Genomic DNA, 22,952 nt, shown 5'->3' with positions numbered 1-22,952 from the left:
TTGATCCCAGTGGGATCACGATTATTTTATTTATTTTTTTATTCCCGTCGGATACCACTTGCATAATATACCAGTGGGATCAACTTTTTTTAATTTATTATATATTCCATTCTGATCCTACTAGTGGTTTAAACATATTTTTAGTACAGCCAGTAACATAATTTCTACTATCATAATGATACTAATTTAAAAAAAGTAATAATAGCCATACATGCAGCTTTTTTACCTGCGAACGTAGTAGGCGCGCTTGTCCATCCAATCAGAGACAAGTATAACTAATATTTCCAGGAATTGTTTCATACTTAGAGCTAGTTGACCTTGAGAAAGGGGTTATCTTTATTCTAATTGCCAGTCGTCATTTTGCTTTCCAATGTGAAATTATGTGCATCTCATTGTACGTGACGTGTTGAAGTGAATTACTAGACAGTAAGTACGCATCTTGTAATATTAAACGATTGCTATAGATTTATTAAATTCTATTTTCATTTACAAAGTTTTATTGTTATAGAACAGTTAAGGCATGGCAGAGAATAGTTATATTTCGTTTATAGAAAAGATTAACGTTTATTTCAACACATCAATTTTATTATCATCATTATCCTAGAACTTTATGTTTTTAATTGATGTATAATAATGAAAATGTTATTCGTTTTAGGAAATGTCAGAAGGTAATAGCAAGCCCTCTACCTCTAATAACTCTGGTGGTGAGTTCACAATTATACAGAGGAACGGTGGTGCAGTTTTGTTGCGGGCTGGTTACCAATATACTAAGAAAATAACATTCAAAAGTGGATGTATTACGTGGAGATGCGTGAATTGGCGCAAAAAGTGCCCGGCATATATAAATATAAAGGTATGAGCTACTTTATATCCACATAAAATAACGAACTGACTTGCTTTAATTTTTTGGCTCATTCATTGATTCATTTTGACGACCTGAGTAGCGTAGTGGTCACCATGGCGGGTTTGCTATGCACGGGTCCCGGGTTCGATCCCCGGCCGGGCAGAAAATGAAATGATGAATTTTACTATCTGTGATGGGTCTGGGTGTTACTATGTATAATGTGTATATGTCGCAGTCATCTGGTTGAATCTGCTTTTTGATTAAATGACTAGCTCCTTTATTGAATGACGATATTCAATTGAATCACTAGGCTAAACGTTGATAGAACAAGCGTCACTCAACGTCCAACTAGTTAGCTGATTGTAACATAGCTCTTTGAACAGGGCGGACGTAAAATCAGTCAGGTGATTCAAATTTAGTTCATTTTTTTCCCACTGCAGCGCTAGTAGTCACCAAAACAAATGTGGCGTCAAACAGCTTGCACAGAAAGCACTGTATTGAAATTCTTTTCGATTAAATTAGCGTTAAAGTGCCTTATTTGTGATATCATAAATAAGGTGTGCCATATTATCCTGCAACATATCATGTCCTCATTTTTGTTATGTAAAGTAAGGTTACCTTTTTAATTTTACGAAATTAGCGAACTTATGTTCACCCTAATCAAATATTACAAAGTCGTACAGATTCTATTTAACGAGATATTTTATAATTAACTTATTTTTATTTAAAGTAAGGTTAACTTTTAAGTTGCGAACTCATGGTCATCCTAACCAAACATTACAAAATGGGCTATATCCCATTCAACGACTTCGCTAAATGACGTTCAGTCAAGACGTTAAACGTTACACGACTTGACGAATTGTCCTTTAGTCATTCAATTGAATATCGTCATTCAATATAGGAGCTAGTCATTCAATCAAATAGTAGATTCAACCAGATGACTGCGACATATATACAACAAAAAAAACTATTATAAATAGTAGGAATATCCGTTAATCTAGCACGCATAACATAAGCATTTAGTTGCTTAGCTTGGGGCTAGATGGCGCTGTGTGGATTAGTCTAACAGTATTATTATTATTCATTAAAGTGTGTAATCTAACTTGAAGTTTTTTTTTTCATCAGGAAAACAACATTATAAAAGAAAAAAGTCACCAATGTAAGCCGGACGAAATAAAAAATGTAGTAGATCAAAAATTACATGAATGCCGAGAAAAGGTTCTATCTTCGAATTTTTCACCAATACCCAATATTTACAACAACTTTATGTCAGAATTCGAAAATGCAGGCTTGGATCTCTTAAAAAAGCTTCCGTCATTCGGAAACATTAAATCTTCTTTATATAATGCCAGAAATAAGAAAGCCGGAGTGACAAAAATACAATGCAATTTGCCTGAAGAAGTTATAGTTCCTTTGCAGTTCAAGGAATTTGTTCTTGCCGACTACTATAATGAATCTTCCGAAACTCGAATTATAGTTTTTGCTGATAGCGAAGTCCTGGAACAAATTAAACATATCAAGATTTATTTTAGTGACGGAACTTTTGAGTGCTGCCCAAAACCATTTGTACAACTTTATTCTATACACGGCGATCTCGGAAGCAATGAAGAGCACACAAGAATAGTGCCTTTAATGTACGTGTTGCTGAATAGAAAAACTGAAGAAATTTACACAACACTTTTTCAAGTATTAAAGGAACATATTCCAGATTGGGAACCGTTGATATATGTGACAGATTATGAACAAGCGGCTATGAATGCCATATCAAAAGTTTTCCCTTCAGTCGAAGTAAAAGGATGTTACTTTCATTTTTCACACAACGTGTGGAAGAAGGCTAAAGCGCTAAATTTAACTAAAGAAAAGAGACTCCGAAAACATGTAGCGCTCTCAGCTCTCCTGCCGCTGCTACCTCGAGAATTCATCTCAGACGGGTGGTGCTATTTAATGGAAGACAGTCCTGAATCTAATGAAATTCAACAATTCAACGATTATATGGTGACACAATGGCTGGAAGACGAAAATTTTGTCAACATTTGGTGTGTTCATAATCAACGTCACCGCACAACCAATGCTGTAGAATCTTGGCATAAAAAACTAAACAGTACTCTGCCAAAGAAACCCAATTTATTTCAACTCTTAAAAGTTTTAAAAGATGATGCCAGTCTTCAAAAGGTTAACATTAAAAAGCATAATTTTGAGCTGCCGAACCCGAAGCGAAGACTAACCAAAGTGATTGCTAACGACAACTGGTTTAAACACGTAACTAATGAACTTTTGTCAGGTAAAATCACAGTTGGTCACTGCCTGGAAAAGTTAAGATTATGATTTCTTTTTATTTTATTTCCTTATTTTGTAAATTTTTATATACAGATTATATGAATGACTTATCTATATTTTTAGTTAAGATAACAAGTTGATTTGAAGCTAGTCGTTGTAATTAATATTTGATAGTTTTAATTTAAATGTAAAGTGTTTTCTGTGATGATTTATTTTTCTATGATATCTGTGATAATTGTTGTAAATAAATGAATGTTGATTTTTAACGAATGACTTTTTTCCTGACTGTACATACCCCTTTTTTAACTTTGCAAGAATGTAGTAGGATCCGTTGGGACGTACAAACTGCAAGTGGGATCAGACGAGAAATTGTTAATAATACTCACGGTAGGAGGATCACAAATAGTGGTATCCGACTGGAATAAATCGATCAAAACTTAGTAGTATCAGACTGGAATAAATCACATATTTGAGACGTCTTGAATGAAATAACAAAACTTTTGCTTTTATCTAAATCTTTCTGTTGTGGAGGTCAGACGTCAATTGCTCTATCAAATCAACTAAGTGTTAGGTAGTGGATCTTTGGATCTTCCGACTTCTGTCTTCTGAATTCTGAATCGACACCGGTTAAGATGAAATATTACCACACCAGATGATAAAGCAAAATGCGGACTAGATTTTTACAAAAAAGAATATCACGGAATTCTGATAGAGATCAGGTTATAAATAAATAAATAAATATAAATAAATATATACGGGACAAATTACACTGATTGAGTTAGCCTCGAAATAAGTTCGAAACTTGTGTTACGAGATACTAACTCAACGATACTATATTTTATAATAAATACTTATATAGATAAACATCCAAGACCCAGGCCAATCAGAAAAAGTTCTTTTCTCATCATGCCCTGACCGGGATTCGAACCCGGGACCTCCGGTGTCACAGACAAGCGTACTACCGCTGAGCCACAGAGGCCGTTCAACCTAACTTACGCCTAACTTAGTTGACCAAATCTAATTCCAACCTTTAAATAATTGACTTCACGATGACTGTCTTAAAGCGATGCTTGACCTTCCTGAGTCCGCATTCCGAATCAATTAGGCAAGGATTACCGCCCCCCTTCTTATCTGACCCCCCCTCAATGACGTCTCCGACTCTTCTCATTAAAACTTTAGAGACCTCGACCTTTTCAATGACCTACGTAGACGTCTCAGGAAGTTTGCTACTAACCTAATCAGATCGTTCCGCTTTTAGGACTTCAGTTTGGTGAATGTTCACTAGAATAACGGCCAGGTTAGAATTGTTTAGTTCAGCAGTTTATTTTGGGTCTGTTGTAGTCGGAATGACTTTCAGTGCTTAATTTAAAGTGATAAGTTACTCGTAAGTGCATAGTCTTTAATTTAAATTGGCCATAATGTGGCAAATAAATAATGGCCATAAGCGGCTTTTATTGTGTATCTTTTTATTATGCTATTATAAATTAAGCTTTATTGATAATCCATTTTCAACCTTTCGTCTAATTGGCTAACTATACTGCCAGCCAGCTAACTAAGCAGCCAGTTAACAAGAAAAATCATTTTCGCGGTTTGGTAACTAGTTATGAAAAAATAATTTATCTAGTAATTCAACCAACTTATTCTCCTTATAAATTAATTGAATCCTTAAAAGAAACCTAAAGCACGCCGCTGATTCTGCTCTTTTAGTTACGAGGATTGCTTCACATTCAGACATCTGTTTTGGATCATTTGCATTTAAATGTACAATTGTATACTTGGTAACAGTAACAGGTACTGTGTCACACTGAGGTAATCTTGCGGCGAGAGTCCAATTTGTCGCTCTGTCGCACTGCTTACTCTCAAACTTCCTTCGAGTAGTGTGACCATAAATCAGAAAATCTGCGAAACTTTTAGCCAATTAAGACTTTCTAAAGAAGTGAATAAATTTTAAAAAGAATTTTAAGATAAAACATGGGCCATTATATTATAATCTACAAAACTGAAAAAAATGTCGCAAAGTGGATCGCGAACTTCGAAGCATAAAAGCTGAGGTGCAACTTGGAGGTGAGAGTGATAAGCTGTAGTACAATACAATACAAATTATCTTTATTGCCCAAAAAAAAATATTGCAATAATGCAATATTTTGGTATGTTATCAGGAAATAATTAAAATTTTGAATCACTTCGCAGTTTTATATGGGCTGATCTTTTACTATCTCCTCATGAGTTAACTTATACAAGAGAACCTAAGATATTTAACTTTCCTCCGCAACTGGGCATACAACCTAGGAATTGTCCGGAGAACTTGGTTTGTACGGGCACTATACTCCTCCAGAACAATGTCACTGGCTACATTTTGCACGCTGATTTAAACTGTGTTTACTCTGGCTTTATGGCCGAAGTTTTGCGATAAATTTGTCTTGGAGCATGCTTCATTCAAATATTTATTTTAACTTTTCGCAGGCACAGATTTGCGGAAGTGATATTTAGAATGTTTGAAGATTGTTAACTTTAAACATGTCTAGTTTATTTCAATCGATTTGTTTGGTTGTCATCTGTCTTCTTCTTGTTGGCCTCTGTGGTGCAGTGTTTTGAACGGTAAGGTCCCTGGTTTGAATGGTAGTCAGGTTGAGATCCAAAATGAAAGTGTCAAGATTAATATACATATTTGCTATGTTTATTATATTTAACAGAAGTCTAATTTATAAGCATTCGCGTGAAATATTCATTCGTGTAACATTTTTAATAATGTCAGAGGTAATTGGACTCTGATATGTACTAGTCTTTGTATTTTTTTGTGTTCTTATTGTGAGTGTTAAATAAAGTTCCCTGAGATAACATACATAGAATAAGACGTGCGTATCAAAAGTTGTCACAACAAACTTGAAAATATAATCAAAGTCCCATTTAAAGCAAACATTTCCAAAAGTGTGACACAAAAATGATGTATGAACGAAACGATTGTGAAAAAAATAAATCATTATGAAATGGGATAACTTTTTAAACGTATTCGGAAGGTAGCTTTGTTACACAACTTTTCGTATTCATTTCTCAAGTCCTTACGACAACTTTATTGTTCCCAATTATTTCTTGCCGTATTGTTTCCTCCTCGAATTCTTTGTACCTACCACGTCGTTTTGTCATTTCGGTGTACTTTGTATTCAACACAATGTTCATATCGATTTTATGTATAAAAAATCAGAAAATATTGTAATACTTCTCTTAATTTTATGCTTTTAATCCCTGCATACTTCTTATGCTTCATCTACATTAATCAATCTTTTCGTTCAAGCTATACTTATAATAATCCTGGTAAAGGGTCAGGTCAAAAGTACCCGAAACCGCCGAGCTTGTATGAAGAGAGTTATGAATGTGGACGAAGCGAAAGAAGTATGCAGAGATCGTGGCAAGTGGAAAGAGGTAGTCTCTGCCTACCCCTCCGGGAAAGAGGCGTGATTTTATGTATGTATGTATGTATACTTATAATCTTGTAATATAAAGTTGGATAGTAACGAATTTCAAAGTAAATCCTCACCAATATCCTTCCCAACGCTACTCCCGAAGTTCTCAAGCTGCACATCCATAATTACCAGAATTTTCCATCTAGTCGGCCATTTAAAATTCCCCGCGGTTCGCAAGTTGCCCGGTGGTGAGTGTAAGAAGTGTCGGCCTCATTAAGGCGCCACTTGCCGGCTGCGGCTTATCTTAAGAGTCTTTCGAGGTTGCCCCTGACATACTGACTGGCATTTCTTTTATATGGACTTAGACTCTGACCATCAAATTACGTTTTGGTATTTCTGAAAATTCGGTTAGTGGTTAAATGTGTTATACATATAGTTACGTCCCCTTGCGCAATGGAAATACATGACTTTATAAATACTAAAATATGTCACAAGTAGGTAAACCTATTTTAAGGAAGTAGGTAAGGAAAGAGTGACATCATAACTTCATGTATTACTATCTTTAAACTCTTTATTCTTTCTACGGCATTAGATATTATATATACATCGGTTTTCAATTAATTTAAAGAATAATTAAAAGATAGATTTTTTTTAACAAAGTGCTCGTCTTATAAATTATGAGTTCAATAACGGATTTATTTTTCCCGAAAGAGGCTTCAAAGTGGCATATTTTCGCAATTAAGTCGTTAAAGCAGAGAATTCACTGCCTAATTAAATATTTACCTAAGAAAAGGCCCACGATTAAGATTGTATTCATTAGACGGCTCTAGGGAGTGGGAGGACAGGATTTAAAGGGTAAACTGTGGCGGGAAATCTAACACTCTTCATTGTACGTAAATTTTCAAACATGGCGGTAGTTTTGGGTATGCTTATTTAGGTTAGTTACCTGTAGTTTTATTTTAATTACTTTGGGAACCTTTGTATGCACGCATGTCATTAAAATGAGGCGGGATTAATGTTTGAATGCTTTGATATATTTCATGTGTAGGTAGGTACTAGACTTACAATGGAAAAAAAATCCAACTATAAAAGTTACATTGCAATATCCAATGTCAATCAAGCATTTAATAAAAATGGTAGCTGACATTACTTATTCCCTTTCTAGATTTTAGTTTCTTAATACCTTTCATTAAATATTATACACTAAAGATTCTAATTTTGATTGAAGGTGTGTAAATAAATTAACGAAATCCTGAAGGGATTCCTTCACCAACAGTTTATTCAATTACAATTAATTCACTCAAAGTTAAAATTAGGAACCGTCACTAAATATTATTTAAAGATAGATTAAATATTATAATTATAGAAATTACAGAAATAATTTTCAGAAGTATTGTTGAAATCATTTACAAGGAACAGATCTGAAGGGAATTCGCTGTTGAGATAACTTTGTGCTCTTCATGCGACCAGATTATCTGAAGGACTTATTTGTTAACTTAAATGTAATCCTGGTCGTTCTTAAAAATAACTCCTATACTGAAGCGACATATAACCCGTAAAAATTTAATATCAAACGCCTTAAATCTAGTCGTATAAACGTATTCGAATAGCGATTTTAACCGGTTGACTGACTATACAATAAATAATCTGTTGAACGCATATTGATTACCTGGTCGACCTGGATTGGAGTGTGACCTCTTTTGAATAACAAAGGGTTAATTTGGTGATAGGTCACTAAAATTGATGCAAAAATTTCAGGCGTTATTTTCGGCGTTCACGAAAATGTCAACGGATATTTTAGTAATTACATTATCGATCAGTTCGATCTCCGATCATATCAATAATAACTTTTCCTGGTTGGCTTAGATATAAACATATAATTACGTCTCTATCCCTTACGGGGAAGACAGAGTAGGTTGTCTCGAAAAGGCTAAAATTTCACGTTTAGTCGTATTTTACATATAGATATAGGTATGTATGTATATAATATCGTATCGTTGAATGTTTAAATTATGGAGCGAAACCTCGTGCAAAAACTATTTAAAAATTAAGTTTTTATGAGATATATATAATTTTATATATTAAAAAGACAAACCTTCACGTTTATTACAGAAATACCTCCCACTGCGAAAGCTTGGGTAATTTACCCCGCGCCCTTGAATTTGAGAGATCAATTTTGTAAAACTCATTATTTTTCATCACTTCTAACGAAAATGGTTTGTACTGTACGTATATCTTTGTACTTACATATTATACTTAAGTATATATTATGAAACCGGAGCCGGTGCTCTGGGGCTTTGCTTCCATAGTCCTCTATTTTTCCAGAAAAACCCCAAATTTCTCTTGAAAGGCTTATCTCTATGTCAAATTTCATTAAAATCAGTCAGGAATTTGTTCATTACTTGCAAAAATAAAAAAAAAAATTTTTCATTTTATATAATTGGTATAGAGCCTGTAGATATAGTATATACAGACAGAGACGTCCAACATCACTTCTCCGAAACCACGTAATTACATTATATTGATAACATTTCATCTATTTCATCGTCTATTTGGATATCACACAAAAGCCAAGCGGGGGTCATAATATGAGCTATATCCTATGTAATAATCCCAATCCCTATAATTCGAATATTGTTATTGGTAGGCCGTATTTCAGCCGAAGAGGCGCTCATTACGTTGGAGCTAAAGGCATAAATCACCAGCTAGCAATTGGCTGCGGTGTGAGGGAAAAGCGATAAGCGATTTGATATTTGTATCGTTGTTAACGACCTGTCATTTGTTGGTTAGTTTTCACTTTTATATCTATTTGTGTAATTTTTAAAGGATTAACAAAATAGTGAATAGTAAAAGTTACGTTGCTTTGCATTATGAATTTAATAGTATTGTAAGTAAAGCTTAACCCAATGATAGACTGTTAGATAATGCAATAGCATCAAGTCCGACTATTGTGCTTACAAATTGTAAATGTTACAATGAAGAATAAAAATCAAAAATTAATAAAGTTTAATTCATAATGAATAGAGTTAGCTCTTATATAACAAGAGTAAGTAAAGTACGGAGAAAATTATAATATCAAAAATTCAGTTTAATCTCAAAAAGTTTTGCCAAACATTGTTTAATATTCTATGACTTATTTATTTGTTTTCATGTTTAACGCCCAACTTTCTTAAAAAATAAAAATATACAACGAAGGATTTTAAAGTAATTTCGCCAAATCAGCTCTTGTGTATTCTCCCATAAGAATTTCTGAATTTATTTAAAAATAAAGATATTCACTTCTATCTTTCCTAGTCTATATCTTGCGGCTGTAGAGACCCAATAAGCGATGCTGTGATGCTTATCTCCTTCCTGTTAATGATAATGCGAGTGTTAAATAGCTTACCTTATAAAGATTGCAATAGATAATTTTTTATAACAAAACAAAAGAATGTTTCAAAGAGATTCAGGTATTCTGATTCAGTAGTTTTACTTGTAACTTGCATTTGTGAGATACGCAATAAACGACGCTGTGAGCGTCTTTAACGCGAAAGATGCTTATCTCCGGCGTCTTGACGATAACGCGACTGGTTAACTTATGAACAATTGAATAACATAACTTTAGTGTTTTAAGGAAATACAGTTATTTAGTTTTCTGTATTCTCAAATTTTTCTTATGTCGGCTATGCCTTCTGGGGCTGTGAGCGTCGTAAACGCGAGAGATGCTGCATTCCGGCTTCATTCATTCATTCATGTTGATGATAACGTGACTGCTAAAAAGCTGTACCTACGAAGAATTAAATTACAAAACTTAGGTGTTTAAAGAAGATTCGGTTATTTAGTTTTTTGAATACTACAATTTTTCTGCCGTCGCCTATGCCTTGCGGCTGTACATACACAATAAACGAGGCTGTGAGCGTCGTTAACGCGAGAGATGCTTATCTCCGGCGTGTTGACGATAACGCGATTGCTAAACAGCTTAACAGACAAACCATGGATAGATTTCCAGCATATGTTTGTTTGAATATGGTGCTTTTAATCATATATTTCTTGAGATATTTCCGTTGGTTGTTTCCAACATTTCGAAAATGACCACTCCTTCTTCCAGTGGATGGCGAGTCAATTTTGATGCCTTTTGTAATTGAAAATTGTATATTTGCTTAGTAAGAGTGTTTCCTTCCTATCAAATAGGCTCCATTACTAAAAACTATATCTTAATAAGAAAAAAATAATCAAAGATTCAAAGCAAAACATTGATTAGTTAATGCATTTTAAATCATACATCAGTATTCTACAAAATAGATTCCCAGTTGCACACAGCAATATTGAGAGCTCAATCAATATAGCTAGCAATAAAATGGCGCAGAATCACATTTACATGTTTTACTGCCACGTCTAGACTGCGGTTTTATGCTTGTAAGATTTTAACTGCAACGACTGTCATCTGTTTTAGATTAAATTGAAATACAAAGTTGCATATACCAGTTGATTCGATTCGCTTAGTAGTATAGCGGTTAAAGACCGGACATTAAAAAAACTGTGTTATCGGCTTAAATGCTCAGGTTTGATCCTAGTTCAGCCATGTACAGTCTACAGTAGAGAAATATGACAGAAAAACAAATAAAAATATAATTAAAACAAATCATGTACGTATCACTCTAATAACGTTATCTACTCATTCTTGCACTATAGAGTAAGTTAAAAGAACTTTTAAGATGATTTAAAAAAAAAACATATTCCACACCTAATAGTTATTCCGATTTCTATTTCCCAAACGCTTATTAGCAAGTCTATAATATACACACATTTCGTACCTCATAACTTTCTATGCTGCAATGTAATTTAGCATGCTTATTAGATCTACCAGCAGGCCAGTTGGATGGCAGCCACGAATTAAACCCACCGTCAGTCACCGGAGATGGATTAACGTGGCAGCCATGAATCATTGCCAACAGCCTCCGAGAGCGCAGTCAGTCACAGCAAAACATTGAGGAAACAGAAGTGACAGTTTTTAATCTTGTTATGGTCCGGTTTTTAAGGTAATGAATATATTGCAGTGTAGTTTGTTCCCCGCTTCTTCTACACATGCGCTTTGGAAGTGGTAGTAGTTATAATTAGATTTAAGTGATGTGACGTCAATAAGTGATACCAATTTTGAAAATAAATCTATTCCATTCTATTCAATACTTTCGTCATGCGTACATACATCAGTTCTTTGTCTCTTACAGTAGTGACATAACCCACTGTCTCGAAGGAAAAACAATCAGCTGGATGGATTACTGATGGAAATGAGATTCCATTAGTTGTCATTTCTAGAATCTAAATTGAGTCAGGTTGCAAGCCAATTACTTTAAAAAAAATGTTTTGAAACTAAATAATTACAGTTATATGCTTTTTTCAAAGCGAGAAGAACACCTGTCAACGAAAACACGGACTTCTGACTCTTCTCTAAACCAGAACACATGAACATTAATTGGTTGTTTATAACTAATCTTATGAAATTTGAACGAAACATTTTTTTATATACTAAACCTTACACACAAGTTCTAAAGTTCATTCATAGATTTTTAAACATAGAACTTACATAAATGTATCTGTAATCTCCTTAGTGCGTGCCATGAGTGCACTCGTTTGCGAAGTGACGATGACAGCAATGGCCCATCTGTTGTGTTTAAATACCTTTGTTTTCACCGAAATATTTCCAAATTATTAAAACTTTGACTGATGGATAATGGAGTACAGCATTGGGTCAAAATTTATTACTTCCGAATTAACTTCGCTATACGGCATAGTGTATTTTTAGTAATTTTCGTTCTTCCATACTTATTGAAGTCTATGAGTATAAAGGCACAAATAAATTAAAACGTATAGGAATACAGATATGTACATTAGTTTGAATACTAACCGATGCTTTTACGTTGAGGGAAAACATCCTGAGGAAACCTGCACATTTAGGCAACTGGATGTTTAACCATGGATCCAATATTGGTTAGGTTTACCTGCAAAGGTTGCAGAGGTCAGATAGCAGTCGCTTCGTGTAAAAACCTGACTCACCCAATCCAGGATCCATTGTTAAAGGCATACCCCGTGCTCCTCTCCAGAGAGGTGAGGATGCAACCGAGACTATAGCCAGGAGGAAGAAGATTACACAGAAAAAGTAATTTTAATTACCTGCTACGTAAACACTTGAGAGAATCCTGTTGACTTTACATAACATTCGCCGTTGATTCCACCGTAATTTCTGATCAAACTTAATTTAATATCATGAAAATCTGAAATTTTGTCATTTATTTGTTAACAAAATGACCTTTTGTACAAAGTTAACGTTGGAATACAAAAAAAATCTTTTTTCAATTTATGATAAAACGAAAATTTACTAAAATCATACTACCAAAATTATCAGTGTTGAGTGCTTAGTCAAACTCCATCCTCTATCAAAGCATCGATTTGAATGGAACTTCAACAAGTTCCAGTTAATCGAGATTATCCAAGTTTCAGAAACTCCAGATTCCTAGTCGTGCTCTCGAATGGAATATCTTAGGGAATCGGGAATTCTCACCTCATAGCGCAATGCAGAAAACTATTTCTAGTGATCGACTATTGTCTTCGGAGGCTTACTTGATAGATCGGATAGATATCATCAAATAATAATACGACATAAATGTGAATAAAAAGAAAAGCATAGTTTTATTATGTTACGTTTAACTTTCCTCTAAGTCTTTGCCAGATTTTGGTTTCAATGCTTGCCGTTTGTGTGTGATACTAACATGACCTAAAAGATTTATAAACAAAGTTTTAACGATCGACTACCCACCTGTTACCAGTTTGTCTTCCAAATTTTTATGTACAAGTTAATGTTTGTGTCCTTTTTCACCTCGTTTGAGGTAACATCGTCTAACATATGTCTAGCACCGTCTCTTTTACGATAACAGCACAACTAATAGTCATATATTATGTAGTTAGATCTAAACATTCTAAGAATGCTCTCACTTAAATCGCACATTTCCGATTCCCTTGAGATCGCGGGAAGTGCACAGAGCAGTCTAAATGAGAAATTCCTTGAGTACGTGCTGCCTTAGTGAGGCGCCATAACGATGTGCCTTACATATCGATAGTCGACGTCGCCGCGGTGGTCATCGGAAAACCGAGTTCAATTAGTATTTTTATAAAGAGATCTATTGAAAAATAAAAGATATGAAAATTTAGGAGTAATTAGCAGGTAAGTGTTATCATTCATGTAGAAGAGATTTCATTGACATACCAAGATGGAGGATTTTTTGTTTTTTATCTACTGCTTTTCAAGTGTTACATTAATATTACAAGTGAAACAGTAAACAAATTAGCTTATTATACATTGGATATTAAAGATATAAAAAGAAAATCCGTAAAAAGGAAATAATACATTTACAATTTATACTTGTCCAAAGATACTGTTTATTGTGTACTTATATTTAAATTATACGCTTCCATTTCCAGTTCCAAAGAAAATAAAATCAATTTTAACAATGAAATATAGACATCTTTATTCCAATAGCTTACTCCCACTCTATCCAAAAGTGCGTTTTGTCGCTCGGCTTTATAATATTACATGTATTAATCTTGGCTTCGTATTATGGGATCTTTATTAAATAGAGCTCGCAATTTTTTCTGAATTTCAATTTAATGTCGGGAAAGTTAATTTATCTTGAGTTTATCTGCTTTGGGCATTTCCGCCTGTCTGTTTTGAAAATAGGTACTTTATGAAGCTTCATTATTAATGGAAGTTAAATATTTCGAAGCTAAGCTTTTATATAGTGACCTTTTGTTGTACCTAATAAACTGCCTTTTTAATGTAAATGGTAAGGCATTTAAATGGGTGTTGTAGGTTGAAATCTTGTGGGAAGAATTTTTCTTTCATTAAATTTTTCAGTTAAGATTGGATATATTTTAAAACTTGATTGTTGAGAGAGATAAAACCTAACTCGCCTAATGTTTTGAAAGGCATATCGACATCAAAGGAGAGTGTGGTTCTCTCTTTCCCATGGATGTAGTAAAAGGCGACTTAGTGATAGACTTATAAACTTGGGATTCTTCTGTTAGGCGGCTAGCAACCTGTCAGTCTTTAAACACTGCTGGCTCGGTCTACCCCACAAGGGATATAGACGTGATATATATAATATGTATGGAAGGAGAGTACTAAACTGACTGTACATTATAAGCTAGAGTGCTACTAAGGTTTGCAATATCAGTAGATCTTACAAAAATAAAAATGTTTCATGGACGTTTGTCTTATGAGCCAATTCTATTAGTAATTTTGTCCCATTTTTTATCTACAAAATGTTAAATGTCCAGCACAACACTATGACCTTAATGTGTCCAAAAGACACAAATATAAACAAAGTTCCATATGTCGGTTTTGTTTGTGAAACATATAAGACAAATAACTACCTAGTCTTTCGACAGTAGAGTACCAAGAATTTTCTGTCAGAGCTTCGAGCAGATTTTCAATAATGCACTCTCTCCATGGCGAAGCTAGTAAAGCAGTAACTTTGCAGACCATCCATTTGAAGAGTAATGGACGCTTCAACATGTGTCAGCGTTGGACCAGTCGATACATCTTGTTTGCGGAAAATATGTAGTTCCAGCAATGCACTAGTACCAGTACGGTGAAAGCGAATAGTTTTGTTTATTTATTTTTAGTGCAAGGATACTGGTATATTTTTACAATTCCGTGAATAATTTTATTTTCTTTCTTCGTGATACTGGTTTGATAAACGGAATATATCGGAGTATGATCGAAGGAGAAACACTTTGAAGTCTTGTGTAGCATTAGGTACTTCAATACTTGGGAGTTTACAAACAGACTTTCAAACTCATTGTACTTAGATGACATTTATTATTATAATACTAGGTATTGCCCGAGCTGCCCCATGGCAGTCGATTTTGCGACGGAATTTTCGCGTCTGAAATTACAATTATTTAAATTTTGCGATTAAAATTACGCGACTCTTAACTGAAAAATTTACCCACGCTTAAGCCATTGAAGACACTTTGGTTAACGTAGACCTTTGAATTCTTCTTTTAATGGTTTGTTTCAAATTCAAAGTCCTGATAAACGAATACCTACCGCTAATTACACAATTCAACAAAACCACGTTCATAAACTTGTATCGAGTTTAAATCTAATAAATTGAAGTGCTACAAACTTGTTACTCTAACTTAATAATCCAGTGTTGAAGTAGTATTATACAAACTAGTTAAATGACTCGATATCGCTATGACAAACAGTGTGTGGGAATATCGTCTAGTCTAGGTTTCTAATAGAGTGTTATACCGGTTTCCTAGCTTTGAGCTTTGTGCCTCGTTTAGTATAGTGGTCAAGTTAATAAAAGAGTGACGAGAAATAATAGTTCAACCAACTTGAATATGAATCAAGATATGATTCCAGTTTGAACAGGTCACCTAGGGGCTAAAAGAGACTTGTTTGTTAGACGATACCCAATTTGAATAAACAAAACAACGTTTAAGTATGCTTGTCAAATTAAATAAGTAATAAGTACTTAATTTACAAGTTATTAAAAACAACGGCGACGGAAAAAATCATAGAAAAAAAGAAAAAGATCAAGAATTTAATTAACATTTTGTTCAAATGAAGCAAGAACTGAAACAAACTGAATTTTCTTTCTGTTTTATTTAATTTTTTATATACATAAACAGAGAACACTCTGCCTCAAGAGAGGATTTAAATATGAGAAGAAGAAGCCATGTTCTCTCGTGGTAACCTAACAAGAAGACTGGCAGTTACTATATAAACATATTGTTTTTACACAGATGCGAGTTTACGCTTAGTCGCAGACAAGTCAGTCAGATTAGTGGATGATACGTGTAAAGGCAGCACCGTCAGTTGCGTGGGATCCCGCGTGGGCTCACCCAGTTATTCCGTGTCATCGCATGCACATAGCCTTGTATGTCACATAAAAAACATTACCATATTAGTTTCACTCGCTCGATAAAAACGAAGCGACGGGATGCCTTTGTAAAGTTTGAAACGCTTCTAGATGATGTGGGTTATTTTGATACATGGGTTTTTTTTAATGTATACACAGAATACATTGTAGTACTGACGCAAAGAACGTAAGGCAATGGATTACCGAGAAATAAAACACATTGACAATTCAAGTCATTATACTTAGCGAGAAATATTATGTTTTAATATATTATTTTTAACTGTAGCTTTTGGTGTTTATATTGTATAAGTATATTGATTATATCTAAATAAATTATGCAAATAAAAATTTTAAGATAAATAAAACGAACGTTAACTAGGTCACACCTATTGATTGAAATTTAACTGAGATTTTGGATACCTAAATATCAGTTTGCCAGTCTAATCCCGCTATCTGAGACACTCAGCTGTTGTGACGTATCAAGTACCAGGAGATTATAATTACCTAAGACCTCTTTGCAGGCAGTATGCAAGCAAATTGAATTCCGATGAATATAAGCAGATTGCATGACTTGATTTAAATCTATATTAAAATAAATCAGGTAAAAAAAATGTTCAGCCATGCAATGATATAGAAGTGATTATATGAGTGAATGAATGAGGTCGCAAATGAAAGTCCATAGAAAGGTTCATCTACAAATTTTTGTTATTAAGCTCGTGGTCGATCAATACACAATATAAGCTACCCACAAATATCTTCGGGCAACCCACAAAATTGTCAAGAAATGTGTGAAATAAATTATGTCAGTCACATTTCCTAGGAAAGGAACACAAAATACAATTATAGACATTCTCGATAACATATATCGAAATGTTCTTATCCATGAACATTAAGATAGGAAATTTGTAATCGAATTTCATAGCTGAAAGTTAATTTCATAGCAAAGTTATAATGAATTATTCAGAACAAACTTGCATCGCGAGACGTCAATTAATCACGTATAAAAGTTCCTAGCACAAAGGGCTGTCATTTTCACCCACGTCATTTCTCAGGAAGTGTGGGCACTTAGAGCGATAACATTGGAGGACTTTAGCCACAAAGTGAAGTTGGAATTAGAAAAAGTGGATAGTTTTGAAGAAGATAGTTTTTTTTATTGGTTAGTCAATTTAGCACACTAATGTAAGCCATGATAAGGGAATGTTGTGATGTGAAAGAAGATGTAGTTACAGGAATGGAAAAGGGTATGTTAAGATGGTTCGGTCATGTGGAGAGGATGAATGAAAGCAGGTTGACTAAGCAGATATACATACAAGGAGAGTGTGGAGGGAAAAATGGAGGGAAAAAGACCTAGACGAACGTATCTTGATCAAATTAAGGACGTCCTGGTAAAGGGTCAGGTCAAAAGTACCCGAAACCGCCGAGCTTGTATGAAGAGAGTTATGAATGTGGATGAAGCGAAGGAAGTATGCAGAGATCGTGGCAAGTGGAAAGAGGTAGTCTCTGCCTACCCCTCCGGGAAAGAGGCGTGATTTTATGTATGTATGTATGTACATATGTAAGCCATGACTGACAGCCTAAATTCGTCTCAATAGAGATCAGTGGTTGAATGCGGGTAGGCAAAGGGGCATTTAGATGCTCACAGGCGGCTGAGCGTTCATTCAAGCGTTAGCATTTGGTAAGGACCAACGTGTGGGTCGATGCGGCATATTATAATAAATTACGAATGATCAAAGCCCGGTGATATATTTAGAACTGTTTTATTTGCTACTGTCATTACGTGCTTTAAGAGGAGATTGCATAATGCGATAAGATCGTCCATTCGCGCATAATAATTCATTTTGGTTGTTTTTTGTTGGTTGGTTAAGAATTTATTGCATTAAGAACCCATCTAATCTGACTTTATTTTACATTTTTACACAAATTTGAAACTATAGTTTGCTATAAAAAACTCACATCTTTTGAGTTAAATATGATTACGTTGACAGTTAAAACTTGTAGTCTTAAAATTGTTGCAATTGTAATCTCATCATTCGTAAATCACTTTTGTTTTTTTCCTATATTCAAAAGAAAAAAAAGAATACAATTTCCACGACAGAATAATTCAGTCGTTAAGCGTGAAAACGTCAATAATTCACCACATAAATAACAAACCACTCGCACATCGGAAAGTTCAGAAGCGGGATCTTCGAATGGCATTAAAAGGCCCTCTTTTTTTCTATCAAACGAGGCCATTTCCTCTGCTGTCTTGTTGAATTGACATCCATCGCTGTCAGTTCACAATGAAAAAGTATATTACATTTACCAGAGCCGAATGGTGGGCCATTTTAAATCTTGCTCCTTTGATATAGCCAACATCTGTATTATTGGGTGCCATTTGTACGCTTTGTTCAATCATGGCGTTTTCGTGAGCGCTGATGTCATTTGAAAGGGAATCCATACTTGGTCCGTGTATTGATTTAATTTATCAAGCTCTCCATGTGAGTGATGAAGTTATTTGAATGTAGATTGACGTTATTAATATAAATGCTAATAAATCTTCGTTAGATGAATTGTATTCGCTTGAAGTGTATTTTTATGCTTCTAAAGATATACGCCGTTACAGATTCAAATAATAAATCTCAAAAAAGAAGCAGTACTAGTTGTTATGGCGAAAAAATAAATATTATAAGTTAAAACAGCTAGACACGATGGTCAGCAGCTAGAATCTTCAAAGAAAGAAGTAGATCATAATGTCACCATCTTCGCAAAAAGTCTATTGGACACAGATTAGAAGTTAACATAGGGCTACTGTATGTTCTAGAAGTTGTTATTACTCAAGAGATATTTTTATCATCATAGAAAAGTAATCTCCGGGATAAACAAACATTGTATTTGACCTAGAGTCCGCGCATCAGGGACGTGCACTCTACAAGGCTGCAGCACCGGCCTTGATAAATAACGTTTAATAAAGAATTGATACTTTACAGGAGGTCGACTGCAATACTTTTAGCTTCTGAAATTAAATACTTTGATTATTCATTAATATATTTTACTTTGAAATATCGTATTATTGGTCAATATCACAGTGATTAAACTAGTCTTAATTATTAAAGTAATTTCTGGCTTCATTTTCTAAGCTAAGTTTCCCTGTAGAGGTGGTTACGGAAATGTTTTTGTCACTTTTTTGTATCCTATCCTGGATTGAGATTACACTAGGAAAAAGGCCAGAAAGACTACATTAATTGCTAGTAAGGTATAAATTGATAAATTAGTACTGATTGTCGCATAAGTAGAATGAGTTCGTGTTCTGAATGAGGCTAATAATGAGGCTAATTCAACCATTGTTGATTCTGATGATCTGGGCGTACAGTATCGGTTGCTCTGCCACACGATAAGAACCACGTATCTTCACAACAAAACAAACAATTAATACGAATAAAAAAAGGTTGTATGTTAAAGTTTATAGGAAGCGTGCCCTCTGTTATTTGCACATAAAATACGGCAGTCAATGTATGGTATTGTTTTTTATCGCATTCTGCCGGAATAGGCGGGTTGATCGAATTTATATATGACAGTGCGGCGTTTTTCACGGAACAAAGGCTTTGGAGAGGCCATATTGGATCTGGAGTACAATATAATGGTTAGATACAGATGCTGTTACGAAACTTTATATTGATGATTTGGTGAACCTTCGGTTGGTGGTATTAAAGTTAGAATTGATGAGGTAACTGATTTTGTGGTGTTTCGTTTTGTTAAAAGGCAAATTTGTTGGTAAATACTATATTGTGGAAGAGACTATTGTGACTTGTGCTCACGAAAGATTATAATTGCGAAGTTAGTAGAATACATAATCTTTATAGACCAAGGTATTTGCGGGAATGCATGAACACGTATCGCATTGTATCAACTGAATGAGCTATAGAAAAGGTATCACACCAGACATAAGTATTAATACTAATACGTAGGGTTTCAACATCATCCACAATTAGAGATGGCTTATAGTGTGAAGGTTGATTGAACATATTTATAAATTTCAAATAATGAAGAAAGTCTTCAACGGAAGTATTGACAAATAATAGAGATTTAAAAATTTTCGAAAAAGTTAATGTTAAGATAGATGAAGCAAGTGACCTGTGAAAACCTTAGCATTTTACGCATTAGCGTATACACGGAGTAGTATCAACGGAGTTAGTATCAAATCAGTAGTATTAGTATAAACGGAGAGCGATATATTAGTATCATATTACTTTTAAGCAAACGCCGGGTTATAACTATACAGGTATGCAATTAGAAATTCGTATTAGTAAAAGGGAGAGAGAGAGATTACAAATGTGCTTGTCCTTAACGCGCCTGATTTATCCTTGTAGGATGAGACTGGAAATTAATGTCTTTAAAAGATATATCTTTGTTTAAATAGATTACGGGTATTCTGACCAACTTTTGGGATGACTGGTTTGGCTTGTTCGGCGTAATTGATACGTTAGAAAACAGGAGTCCCAAGTTTTCAAATAGATTTTTATTGTATTCAATAAATGATCGTAATTTTCAAATACTTTATTTAATTTTTAGTTCTTTCTCTCTTTTGTTTTTTTTTATCAAAAGAATTAAATTGAAAATGTATCTTACGAAAACAGCCTAAAACAAACAAACTAATTTTCCAATAAAACCTCAGTAATAGTCTCTGCTCACGTAGCCTAACAAGTCTGTTTTATTCTTTGATAACCTAAACTTATTTAAAGAATTTTATTTTGCAAATAACGTTTTTTTTTGTACAAGAATGGTTTTTGGGTAAATTAAAACGGATAACGTACTTCTCTAAAAGGAATTACGTAGGTATATCAAACAGATCTCTCATCATAACAAGTACAGATACGTATTATTTCAGTTGGCTTCAATTCCCTGTTCGAATCGGCAAATTTTGGTGCCTTTTTTATATATGTATAAATTAAAAACAGCGGCAGTGGTATTATATTTTGCCGTATACATTAAATATAAATTTAAATACAAAGAAAATCAAGCCTCTTTCCCGGAGGGGTAGACAGAAACTATATCTTTCTACTTGCCACGATCCCTGCATACTTCTTTCGCTTCACCCACATTCATGACTCTCCATCCACATGCAAGCTCGTAAGTACTTCCTTTCTTATGCCAATTAGTATATTTAAGGTAAGACAGAGTCATTAGTGACAAAGGCCACGCTGTCGTTTAGCTTAATACATACATACATAAACTCACGCCTCTTTCCCGGAGGGGTAGGCAGAGACTACCTCTTAGCTTAATAGGCATTGAAAAGAACTCTTTATAACAATTTTAAACTTACAAGTATTTTTGACCAATTTTTATAAATATATGAGTCAAAGAGAGTTTGCAAAAGAGAATATAACATGTAAATTATTTTCATATACACCAAAGGAAAGCGTTTAAGGCTTTACATGAAAAATTTCCTTGTGACACAGAAAATAGTCGTGCTTTTGAATTCGCCGTGTTTATAAACTTATTTGCTCGCCCTACAAAGTTTTCCGTTCAACTTCAACTTACGTTTTGTAACGAGACTCAGACCTGAATAGGAATAAGGGTTATACGTTTCTTGAATATTACAAATATTACGAAAGTGTTTTTGAATATATTTTTTATATATAAATAAATTATAAATAAATATGTACAGGACATATTACACAGATCGAGTAAGCCTCGAAGTAAGTTCGAGACTTGTGTTACGAGATACTTACTCAGTGATACTTTATTTTATAATAAATACTTATATTAATAAAGATCCAAGATCCATGCCAATCAGAAAAAGTTCTTTTCTCATTATTCCTGGCCGGGATTCGAACCAGGGACCTCCGGTGTCACAGACAAGCGTGCTACCGCTGCGCCACAGTAGTTTTTGTGACTGTAGCTACAAATAAAAGTATATTAAGAGTTTAAAGATAATATGTTTTTATTCACTATATTTCATTACACAAGTAATCATTTTGTCGCAAACCGAACCTAGCAGAGTACAGCGAGTCAATATAAATATGTTTCAACATATGTTCCAATGTTTTAAATACGAGTATATTTAAATTAGAACATCTAAAAACGCTCTCAAATAATTCAGATATTTTCAATGAAAAAGAATAAAATATATCCAAAAAATAAATCCTACTTGACCGTCTCAGTCGAAGTGATATTGATTGGTCCAGATATGAACGTTAGGTCAAGCTAATAGCTAATCTTTTTGACCAGAGTGAGCAAAATATTGTATTGTTTATCAAATCAAATACGGACTTTACCCTCAATCTTCTTTATGAATTTTTTCAAATGTAAATTACTACAAATAATTTCTTTTTTTTTCAGGTAAGTGAAAAAGTGGCCGCACATCAAGAATTTGGACAAGGAAACGTTTAATTAAATCCCGTAACTTAAAACAATCCAGTGTTTGCAATTTGATCAAGGGAAATACTTTTAGTTTGACTTCAAAGGGCTCTCGTCTTAAATATTTGATGTTTTAATAATTCAGCTGAATTTCGGAGTTAATGCATATTTATGTTCTTTTCAACAGAT

At 34.0% G+C, this 22,952-nt stretch overlaps 2 protein-coding genes across 5 annotated transcripts in view; both read left to right on the top strand.

The window, feature by feature from the left end:
- Positions 1-22,952, top strand: part of LOC106130319 (amyloid-beta-like protein) — a 149,505-nt gene that overhangs the window by 47,888 nt on the left and 78,665 nt on the right. The window lies entirely within an intron of this gene.
- Positions 9-3,544, top strand: LOC132902553 (uncharacterized). Of its 2 annotated transcripts, XM_060948249.1 has the most exons (3): positions 9-426; positions 656-853; positions 1,970-3,544. In XM_060948249.1, the coding sequence occupies exons 2-3, from the start codon at positions 659-661 to the stop codon at positions 3,167-3,169; spliced, it is 1,395 nt and encodes a 464-aa protein (XP_060804232.1). In that variant the 5' UTR covers positions 9-426; positions 656-658; the 3' UTR covers positions 3,170-3,544. The 2 variants fall into 2 exon arrangements, with proteins under 2 accessions (XP_060804232.1, XP_060804231.1); XM_060948248.1 differs by having other exon boundaries at positions 9-853.

This window comes from Amyelois transitella, chromosome 15, assembly GCF_032362555.1.
Source record: "Amyelois transitella isolate CPQ chromosome 15, ilAmyTran1.1, whole genome shotgun sequence".
NCBI classification, from domain to species: domain Eukaryota; kingdom Metazoa; phylum Arthropoda; class Insecta; order Lepidoptera; family Pyralidae; genus Amyelois; species Amyelois transitella.
This window is presented reverse-complemented; position numbering and strand designations above follow the sequence as displayed.

Coding starts and splice junctions, on each gene's coding strand:
- LOC132902553 (XM_060948249.1), top strand. CDS start 659: ATGTCAGAAGGTAATAGCAAGCCCTCTACCTCTAATAACTCTGGTGGT. Junction 854..1,969: donor CGGCATATATAAATATAAAG/GTATGAGCTACT, acceptor TTTTTTCATCAG/GAAAACAACATTATAAAAGA.